Source organism: Gymnoscopelus braueri, assembly GCF_963280865.1.
Source record: "Gymnoscopelus braueri genome assembly, chromosome: 5".
Classification (NCBI taxonomy): domain Eukaryota; kingdom Metazoa; phylum Chordata; class Actinopteri; order Myctophiformes; family Myctophidae; genus Gymnoscopelus; species Gymnoscopelus braueri.
The window spans coordinates 7,591,478-7,601,891 of record NC_137606.1 but is presented as its reverse complement, the minus strand read 5'-3'; the positions used below and the strand labels follow the sequence as shown (position 1 = coordinate 7,601,891).

At 43.8% G+C, this 10,414-nt stretch overlaps 1 protein-coding gene across 1 annotated transcript in view; it reads left to right on the top strand.

The window, feature by feature from the left end:
- Window positions 1-414: 414 nt before the first annotated feature.
- Window positions 415-10,414, top strand: part of trpc6b (transient receptor potential cation channel, subfamily C, member 6b) — a gene marked incomplete at both ends in the record, with an annotated part of 54,368 nt that continues 44,368 nt past the window's right edge. Inside the window, 7 exons of the mRNA XM_080428320.1 lie at window positions 415-1,203; window positions 1,974-2,162; window positions 3,588-3,756; window positions 4,205-4,417; window positions 6,021-6,248; window positions 7,532-7,796; window positions 8,865-9,060. Coding sequence (XP_080284446.1) covers window positions 415-1,203; window positions 1,974-2,162; window positions 3,588-3,756; window positions 4,205-4,417; window positions 6,021-6,248; window positions 7,532-7,796; window positions 8,865-9,060 — 2,049 coding nt within the window. The remainder of the gene's footprint in view (window positions 1,204-1,973; window positions 2,163-3,587; window positions 3,757-4,204; window positions 4,418-6,020; window positions 6,249-7,531; window positions 7,797-8,864; window positions 9,061-10,414) is intronic.

Sequence of the window (10,414 nt, the reverse complement as noted above, 5' to 3'; positions counted from 1 at the left end):
TGGGGTAGCATGTAAGGGGTCAAACTAGGGTGTTTTTATGATTCTGAATCCATTGCAAGAATTTGTTTTGCACCAAAACCACTCCTTGGGCTAAAAACGGCCATAGCCATCCTTTTCCAGGTATACTTTTTGTGTAAGAAGCCCATTGAGATTGGGCCGTTTTTAGCCCAAGGAGTGGTTTTGGTGCAAAACAAATGCTTGCAATTCCCCTAGGGAAACTGCATTTCAGTCTTTGTGAGATGTGTTACTAGACACTTTTACAAACACATTGGTGACGATTTTTTTTGGTAAGGAATTTATTCCAAGATTGGAAATTCTTCTGCTAATATCCCCTGACTATATAGCAACATATTGGTTTTCAGAAATCTGATTTTTTTTTATCGCCCTCAGGTCTTAATGGGTTTTAACTCAAACATGTCTACTTGTGTGCAGACCGAGAGCAGTGACGACAAATGCGCGATGCTTCGACACGCCAAAGCCAAATCCCAGAGGCAGGCTGCACGAGGACCTGGCTCTATGTTCTTTGCCCAGTCCTCCAGCCTCTCCGTGACAGAAGAACTGTTCCTGGAAGCCGCGGAGTACGGCAACGCTCCCGAAATGAAGAGGATGCTGGAGGACCTGGCCGATCTCGATGTCAACTGCGTGAACTACATGGGCCTCAACGCTCTGCAGCTGACGGTGGCCAACGAACACCTGGAGGTGACCAAGCTCTTACTGAGGAGACCAAACCTCGCCAGGATAGGCGACGCCTTGCTCTTGTCCATCAGCAAAGGCTACGTCCGAATAGTGGAGGCCCTGCTGTGCCACGAGGCGTTCGCGGACGGTCAGAGGCTGATCGCCGGCCCCGGCCAGGCGGGGACGACGCACGACGACTTCTTTGCCTACGACGAGGACGGCACGCGCTTCTCTCACGACATCACACCGATCATCCTGGCCTCTCAGTGCCACGAGTACGAGATGGTTCACACGCTCCTGCTGAGGGGGGCCTGCATCCAAAGGCCCCACGACTACTTCTGCCAGTGCGGTACCTGCAGCGACCAGCAGAGGCAGGATTCTTTTAGCCATTCGCTGTCTCGTCTCAACGCCTACAAAGGCTTGACCAGTCCGGCGTATCTGTCGCTGTCCCACAGGGACCCTGTGATGGCGGCCCTGGAGCTGAGCAATGAGCTGGCAGTGCTGGCCAACATTGAGAAAGAGTTCAAGGTAGGCATATTAAAGGTTCCAGATTTTAACGGTTTTAGTTGTGTTCAGATTATTCCTCGCACGCATGCTGTCTTTTGATCTATATGCTGTCTTTTTTACAATGTTGTAATTAATGTCAATTAGTTGACATTACCATACCCGGTGAAGTGCTTAGGGCTACAACCACTAGGGTGAGCCTGTCCTAGTCACAGAAATATATCAGACCAATTGAGAAACCAGTGAACATTCCCACCTCAGAAGATCACACTTCTTGAGAAAGCTTGGCCTGGACAGAGGGAAGGAACTGAGGAGATGACTCATAGGGTAGTAAATTGGGCCATCACACTGTGATAATGTGGTTCAGAAGAGGAGCAGCCATGTGTCATCTGATGCACTCTTCTATGGTTTCTGCAAGGAGCAGGAAGAAAGGCCAAACTCGCATGCAATCAAAAAGTGTGATCTGTGTTCTACCTGAATGTTCACAACATTCTCAATTAGCCTGAACCCTTACTGTGACTGTGACAGTGACAGACTGTGACACAAATGACAGGTGAGAATTATCTGCCTGGTCAAATATTTCAAACTGGCAGTGTTGGACAGTCACAGTAAGAACACTTGAGTACTGTACTTAAATACTCCAAATAATGTTTGGAGTATCAACAGCTGATACTATACTTAAAGGGATATTTCACTTTCAAAATAAAAAAGTAATAGAAAAATAGAGAGGATTGTGAATTGACCTTTACCTAACTTGACAATATGGGGGGTTAATTCAACTGTTTGACTTACAGAATGATTATAAGAGACTGTCCATGCAGTGTAAAGACTTTGTGGTGGGACTGCTGGACTTGTGCCGTAACACAGAGGAGGTGGAGGCCATCCTGAACGGTGACACTGATGCATGGGAGAAAGACTGTGCACCCTCAGACAGACAAAGCCTCATCAGGCTGAAGCTGGCCATCAAATATGAACTGAAAAAGGTAAAGGGATATTATACTATTTTACTATTTTAATTATACATTTGAAAATCCAAAAAGACAATTTTATATATATATATATATATATATATATATATATATATATATATATATATATATATATATATATATATATATATATATAAAATTATATAAAATTATATATATATATATAGGAGTAGGAGGAGGAGGAGGAGGAGGAGGAGGAGCGAGGCGGGGCTTTGATGCGAGGCGGCGTGAGGAGGAGGAGGAGATGGCGGCGCCGCGAGGCGGGGCTTTGATGCGAGGCGGACCTGGCTTTTGTTGTCCCCCCCCACATAGCAACCAGGAAGCTACGCTAGGGGAACGCTGAACACACGTTCACACGCACACGTGATAATAGTTATTGTCCATGACGGAGGCGCGCCGACTTAGCAGAGCTTGAGGCCGAGGAGGCGCGCCCGTGCGAGTGCCCGTGCCGACCGGCCGATGGTCTGCTAGTCGAAATCAGCGCCGTCCGAGTTATAAACCGATAGGGAGAGAATAGATCTTTTCATGGATCACTATCCATGTGTGTGTGTGTGTGTGTGTCAGGGACAAATGTTAAAAGCCAGAACACAATTAAATTATCTTAACAGTCAATAAACCAAATTGAAAGCATAAGCGCGTGTGCGTGCACGCTCGTGCGTGTGTGTGTGTGTGTGTGTGTGTGTGTGTGTGTGTGGTCGGGGCCATATATGTTAGTGCACTGTGTTTGGGAAGCCTCGTGGCTTGCATTGCCCTCTAGTGTTGGTTCTACAGAATTGCCTGGGGGGGAAACGAGCACTCCTTCTCCAATATCCCTGGTTCTCCAATTTCCCTTTAACATATATATATATATACCATCACCTATGATAACATGGCCAAAATAGGGACAGCAGGTTTAAATTGTTTAAATGTCTACAACATGCGTGTCACATATTATGTCACTGTAGTTGGACGGGCGGATGTAGTCCAAGGTCTAAGCAGTCTTTTGATCTACATTACAATGTTGTAATTGATGTCAATTAGTTTACTTTTTTTTATTTATAAGAGAGTGATGCAAAGCACAACCAGGGCACACTGGTGACATCATTGCTGTTTGTCTGTGAGACCCGGCATGAGGTTCAGCGTCTGTGGTTTCTGCAAAAGAAGGAAGAAAGGCCAAACTTGCATGCAATCAATATGTGTGATACGACAAGAAAATACATGTGTGCCACATACTATGTCACTGCAGGTAGACGGGCGGAAAAAATATGCATAAATTAAAAGAATTTGAGGTTAAATGTGAACACTATAGGGGTGGTAGTTGGATCATTAAATGTCTGTCTGTCTGTCTGTCTGTCTGTCTGTCTGTCTGTCACTTTTGCAAACTGAACTTTATCATTCTGTACCCCCCCCCCCCACACTGAACACGCACATCACTGCTAGTTTGTCGCACACCCCAACTGCCAGCAGCAGCTCCTCTCCATCTGGTACGAGAACCTGTCTGGACTGAGACAGCAGACCACAGCCATCAAGGTCCTCCTGGTTCTGTGTGTGGCCGTGGGTCTGCCCGTACTGTCCCTACTGTACCGCATAGCACCCAACTGTAAGGTTAGTGTGATGTACCACATAGCACCCAACTGTAAGGTTAGTGTGATGTACCACATAGCACCCAACTGTATGGTTAGTGTGATGTACCACATAGCACCCAACTGTAAGGTTTCTACCCGGGTTCTATGTTCCCTTCTTACAATAACCCTAACCCTAAGGTAAGCGGGGAACATCAGCAGAAGCGTAGGGGCGCATTTTGCCCACCCTAAATGTTAATCCAGTCTACACGACTGCATAGAACACGGGGAACATAGGGATGACCCCGATGTACCGCACAGCACCCAACAGTAAGGTTAGTGGAATGTTGGAAGATAGCAGACCTAATGAGCTCACAATGTGTCGCATGTGTGACACGTTGTCGGGCTTAAAGCGGTTTCATCTGGTCGTGAATCTTTGGTCTGAGCTAGGTTTAATTATTTTTTACTCTTTGGCCCATCCCTCCTCTCAGATAGGTAAAATCATGCGAGGACCATTCGTGAAATTCGTGGTCCACGCGGCGTCGTTCATGATGTTCCTGTGCCTGCTGGTCCTGAACGCCGCCGACCGCTTCGACGGAGCACCGCTGCTGCCCAACATGACCAGCCACGATTACCCGGCGCAGCTGTTCCGTATGAAGACCACCGCCTTCACCTGGACGGAGATCCTTATCATATCCTGGGTCATAGGTCATATAATGTGTAAACCTGTGTGGTTCCCCAACCTTTTTTTGTGGATCAGGGCCCACTTTGAAAATCTCGAAAAGCATTTATTGTCTACTCGTCGCTTTTGTGAGCACCCCAGACAGTTTTTAAGTTGATTGATTCAGTATTTATATATTTGATATTCATTTAATCAGCCCCCTTCCTATATAAACCCTTTGTAACTTCAAACTCAATTTGAATGATAGATTAATTGAGAACACCCGTCCTTGGTTCCGATGACTGATATTGTGCTTCTAATGCGTGAGGGGGCTGTGTTTTTCCAACTACTTTTTTCATATCTTTTTTAGAATTTTTGGGGAAAATGAAGATACAGTAAAAACTAGAAAAAGTGCTCCTCGGAGCACAGGTCTCCGCCAGGTCAGGTAGGCTATTGTGGCCTCCTGGTGGCGCTATAATAGGCCAACGTGAAAAGGGTGCCATTTCTTCTTAGACCTTGCACGACAATCGGACACTGACTGCATTCATGATTTGAGGCATTTTGTTAAAAACATTTCTTTCACTAAATTAGACCTGCTGGTGGCGCTATAACAGGCCAATGATAAAAGGGTGGCATTTGTTCCTCAACATAGTGTGAATGTGCGTGCAAAGTTTGACCGCAATCGGACGGTGTGTTCATGATTTGCGGAATTTTGTTCAAAACAAGCCAATAATGCAAACTTTAGATATCAATCTTAGCCAATCAGTATGGAATATGAAAAATCAAACACATCCGTCGTGATCACATGACTATAGAGATCATGTGTACCGATTTGCGTGAAATTTGCATAAAATTGGAAGTACTAGTATAAAATAATGTGTTTTACATAAGTCGGCCTCCTAGTGGCGCTATAAAGGCAGATGTGAAAAATGCAGGGCAGAGGTTTTTCCTTGACCTCTAGGGAGTGCGCATACAAAGTTTTACACAGATCGGTGCAGTTATAGGTAAAAACACGAATTGGCCTGTTATAGCGCCACCATGAGGTTGATTTGAAAAAAATCAAATGGTAGTTCTTCCTCGGCCTAACGTGCGTGCAAAGTTTTACGGAAATTGCATTGCATACTGTGTTCATGATTTGAGGCATTTTGTTCAAAATGGAGCACTCCTGCAAACTTTTGAAGCCATTTTTAGCCAATCAGGATGGAATATGAGAAATCTGAAAGACCTGTTTTGTTTAATAACTATAGAGATACTGTGTACCGATTTGCGTGACTTTTGGCCAAAATCTGTAGGAGTACTGTCAAAAAATATGTTTTGCACAAATCGGCCTCCTTGTGGTGCTATAAAAGGCCCATGAGAAGAATTTGGTGCAAAGGTTCTGAATTGGCATCCAGGGAGTGTGTGTGCACAGCTTCGCTGCGATCAAGACAACGGTGCCGGAGATTAGCTGGTCACAGATGGACGGATGGACACACACACGGACGCAAAACATACTCTCTCGCCATGCCTTTCGGCCTGGCGGAGACAATTATATTGGTGGGAAGGTCCTCCAAAAGGTCCCCCAAAATCTACTGAAATTATGCATCTTCATGTGGAAAAAGAGAAGAGAGCGGACGCCATTCTCATATGTGATTCTTGTTCTTGTTACAGGGAAGATATGGGCAGGCTGTAAGAACATCTGGTCTCAGGATATCCGAGAGTATCTCTCGGAACCGTGGAACCTGCTTGATTTTGGCATCCAGGCTATTTTTGTGACTTCCTTCATGGCCAGACTGATGGCCTTCTGGCACGCACACGCAGCCCAGTGTTATGTTGACCAGTACTACACTGACCTATCCAACATCACCTTGCCATCTCACATCCAATACTTTCAGCTGGGTGAGTGCAGAGTTTCAGCCTTTCATCCATTCATAGCCTGTAGCGGTGGCGTAAAGGTTATAGAGGAGCACATTTGTAACCGAAAGGTTCCCAGTTCGATATCCCACGGACCGGCAGAAAGGATCTGGGTGGGGGAAGTGAATGGCCACCACTTACCCCACCCCCTCAACACCGCTGAAGTGCCCTTGGGCAAGGCACTGAACCTCAAACTGCTCCAGCGGAGCTGCTTCAGTGGCCAACAGTGTAAGACTGTGGTTGTACTGGGTAGCTCCCAGGTTTTAATGTGGTTGTGCGTCTGTGTGAATGTGCAGGGCGTTGCTGTAAAAAGATCACTAGTGCTCAGCACCTTCCCTGGGTAAATATAGGAAAACAAATAATTATGATGAAATTGTTACATTTTTCTAAGTGTACATTTTCTTGAATAGTGGAGAGGGGAATATTTGAATCTCTTGTCTTGAGTTGCATTGTAACAACTAAACTGCAGCTATGTTAGTGATACAAACGTACGGCTGGATTGAAGATGGATTAACCAATCCTGTAGCTGTGTGGAGAAACTAGATCTCAGCAACAAACGAGGTGATAGAAACAAAGTTAACCCTAAAAAAAAACATATTCAATAAACCAGTGGTTCTCGAATAGTTTCATGTCTAAGGACCCCAAAATGTACATAGTATACCCACAGTTTGAAAAGATATCTTGCCAAGGCCCCCTTGGCATTTTATTTATTTATTTTTTTAGATTAATAATTCTGCAACTGTCAATTTGAAGGTGGGGAGATAACAGAACATCTTCAAAATCGTTCAAATCTTTTTATAACATTTAAAAAAATACTATACTAACATTTCTTGTAGATGGACTGTATACAAAAATATTTGTATACAGTTTAACCCATTAAGACTTGAGGCCAATAATACAAATGTCTTCTAAATACTAACAGCTTTATGAAAAAAAAGAATATTGCTAAATATCAGTGGTGCTCAAACCTTCATGTCAAGGACCCTCAAAATGATATGTATTTTGCCGCGGACCCCATCTGAAAATATTTTGTTCCAGGGACCCTCAGAAGCAAAGATTTGAGTTAAAAATGTTAGCTTTAAAACATAAATATATTCAAAGATAAGAAATCTACAAGCTCATGAGCTATTTTTGAATAGCCAAAGTATAAAATGACAAAGATTCATTTATTCATTTATTCATTTATTCATTTATTCATTTATTCATTTATTCATTTATATATATATTCATTTATATATATATTCATTCATCCATTCCATGTGTTTCAGCTCGCATCAACTGGATGCCGTCGGATCCTCAGCTCATCTCGGAGGGCCTCTACGCTGTGGCCGTCGTGCTGAGCTTCTCTCGCATCGCCTACATCCTTCCGGCCAACGAGAGCTTCGGCCCGCTGCAGATCTCGCTGGGGAGGACCGTCAAGGACCTACTCAAGTTCATGGTGATCTTCATCACGGTGTTTGTGGCCTTCATGATCGGCATGTTCAACCTGTACTCCTACTATCTGGGAGCCAAGTACAACGATGCCTTCACAACGTAAGTGCTCTCGAATGCAAAGAATACGCTTTCAAATCGAGTGGTAATTTAACTAAACCAAATGGACCAATTTACGAGAAAGAATACTCTCCAGAGATGTAGCATTACAAATCATCACCATGGAAACAGCGGTTGTAAACTCAGAGTAGAATTGAAAATGATTGTGTCAATGTACTATATCTAATAAGCTGTATCAGTATTTAGTTAAAAACGTCCAAAAAGACTCTAGGCTGTTCAACTTCAACCTCAACTTTTACTTTGTGTACTTTAAGTATATTTTGATGCTAATACTTTTGTAATTTTACTCAAGTAAATTTTGATTACCGGACATTTACTTGTAACAGAGTGTTTCTACAGTACATTGCAGTATTGATACTTTTACTGTAAACGTGTAAAAACATGTACTTTTTCCACCACTGTCTGTTGCTATACAAATACAATTGACTTACATACATACATACTTACTTACAGTACTTACTTACTTTCTTTCTTTCTTTCTTTCTTTCTTTCTTTCTTTCTTTCTTTCTTTATTACTTACTTACTTACTTACTTACTTACTTACTTACTTACTTACTTACTTACTTACTTACTTACTTATTTACCTACCTACCTACCTACCTACCTACCTACCTACCTACCTACCTACCTACCTACCTACCTACCTACCTACCTACCTACCTACCTACCTACCTACCTACCTACCTACCTACCTACCTACCTACTTACTTACTTACTTACTTACTTACTTACTTACTTACTTACTTACTTTACTTACTTACTTACTTACTTACTTACTTACTTACTTACTTACTTACTTACTTACTTACTTACTTACTTACTTACTTACTTACTTACTTACTTAGTAAATTCATGCACTGTGTAATGGCAAAATGATACACCTGGCAATGCAGTGCCCAGTGCAGCAATGTAGGTGCAATCATAAAGCTGGCTGGAACGTTTGTAAAAGGTTATTTCACATCAATGCCTTGAGGGATATTTAATCAATAATCAAAATAGCAAATGGTTTTCATCTGATGGGGGTCATTTCTTGTCATCTTTTCCCAACAGGGTTGAAGAAAGCTTCAAAACGTTGTTTTGGGCCATATTTGGCTTGTCCGAAGTCAAGTCAGTAGTCCTGAAAACGGACCACAAGTTCATAGAAAATATCGGCTATGTTCTGTATGGAGTGTACAACATCATCATGGTCATTGTCCTACTGAACATGCTCATTGCCATGTTCAACAGCTCCTTCCAGGAGATTGAGGTAGATCTTTATTTACCCTTTACCAACACAATAAGTTCATACATGTATGTAGGGGATCTCCTGTGTGTGTGTGTGTGTGTGTGTGTGTGTGTGTGTGTGTGTGTGTGTGTGTGTGTGTGTGTGCGTGTGTGTGCGTGTGTGTGTGTGTGTGTGTGTGTGTGTATATGTGTGTCCCGGGCAATGATCCCCTCCACACGACGGAAGGATGCGCCCGCAACCGCAATGATGATGAAGACGGCGACAGGGAGATCACCCTGAGGTTGTTGCCTATCCGTCCTGCACAGGCTCACAGTGCTGTCTTCTGCACCACTAAGTAAGGTGGTGGAAGAGCTGTCCGTCAAGCTCAAAGTCCCGCCTTCACGTGTCCTGTTGCTGAGGAAGGAAAGAGAACTTCCCACTGACTCCACGGCCAATGAGCTCGGCCTCAGCTTCGCTGACATCATAGACTGTCTCGTCCTGGCTGAGAAGGGCGAGGGCTTCATTGGCGTCAGAATCCAACACTTATGGCTTTCTGCGGGCGCACACGCTTCTCATGCACGCACGCTTCGCGAGCTTCAAGCACTTTGCACGCGTGGGCTTACATGAGTATCTCTTTCGGCTCCCCCACGAATACACGAACCCACACACACACACACACCCACACACACACACACACACACACACACACACACACACACGCACACGCACACACACACACACACACAGATTGTGTGCATTTATACAGTAGATATAACATAGACTAGGTGCGGCTTTAGCGATATTTTTTGGAGAACCACTGATCTGAGCGACTTCACACTGGGCACTGCATGGCGAGTTTGAAAGTCGATCGGTCGGGCAGCTCTCGAGATGCGTGAAGGACAGATACGCATGCACGCACTCATTTATAGTACTAGAGGCCCAACCGTATGTCTGAGTTATAGTGTCAGGGGCTCTGTTGTAGCCGTCTGTCTGTGACCCTTTTGTGCACATATGGAGATGTCTGTTTCTGTCTGTCTACCTGTGTCACTTTTATGCCCAATATGGAGATGTCTGTTGTCTGTCTACCTCTACCTCATAGAGTTAAAAATAAGAGAGGGCAACGGAAATCCCCTCCAATCCACTTGCATTGATGGATGGATGGATTTGATTTTTCTTCTAAAAATAGCAAAAGTAGCAGATCTGCAAGCTCGAAACGTGTCGCTTCGTGACACATTTCGAGCTTGTAGATCTGCTACTTTTGATGCTTTTGTGTGACACTATAGTACACTATAGTACAATCAATGAACACAAAAAGTTTAAATATGGAGATAGGAGGTTTCTGCCCTACAGCAATGATATATTATTCTACTTCGATTCCATTCTCACCTCTGTCTCT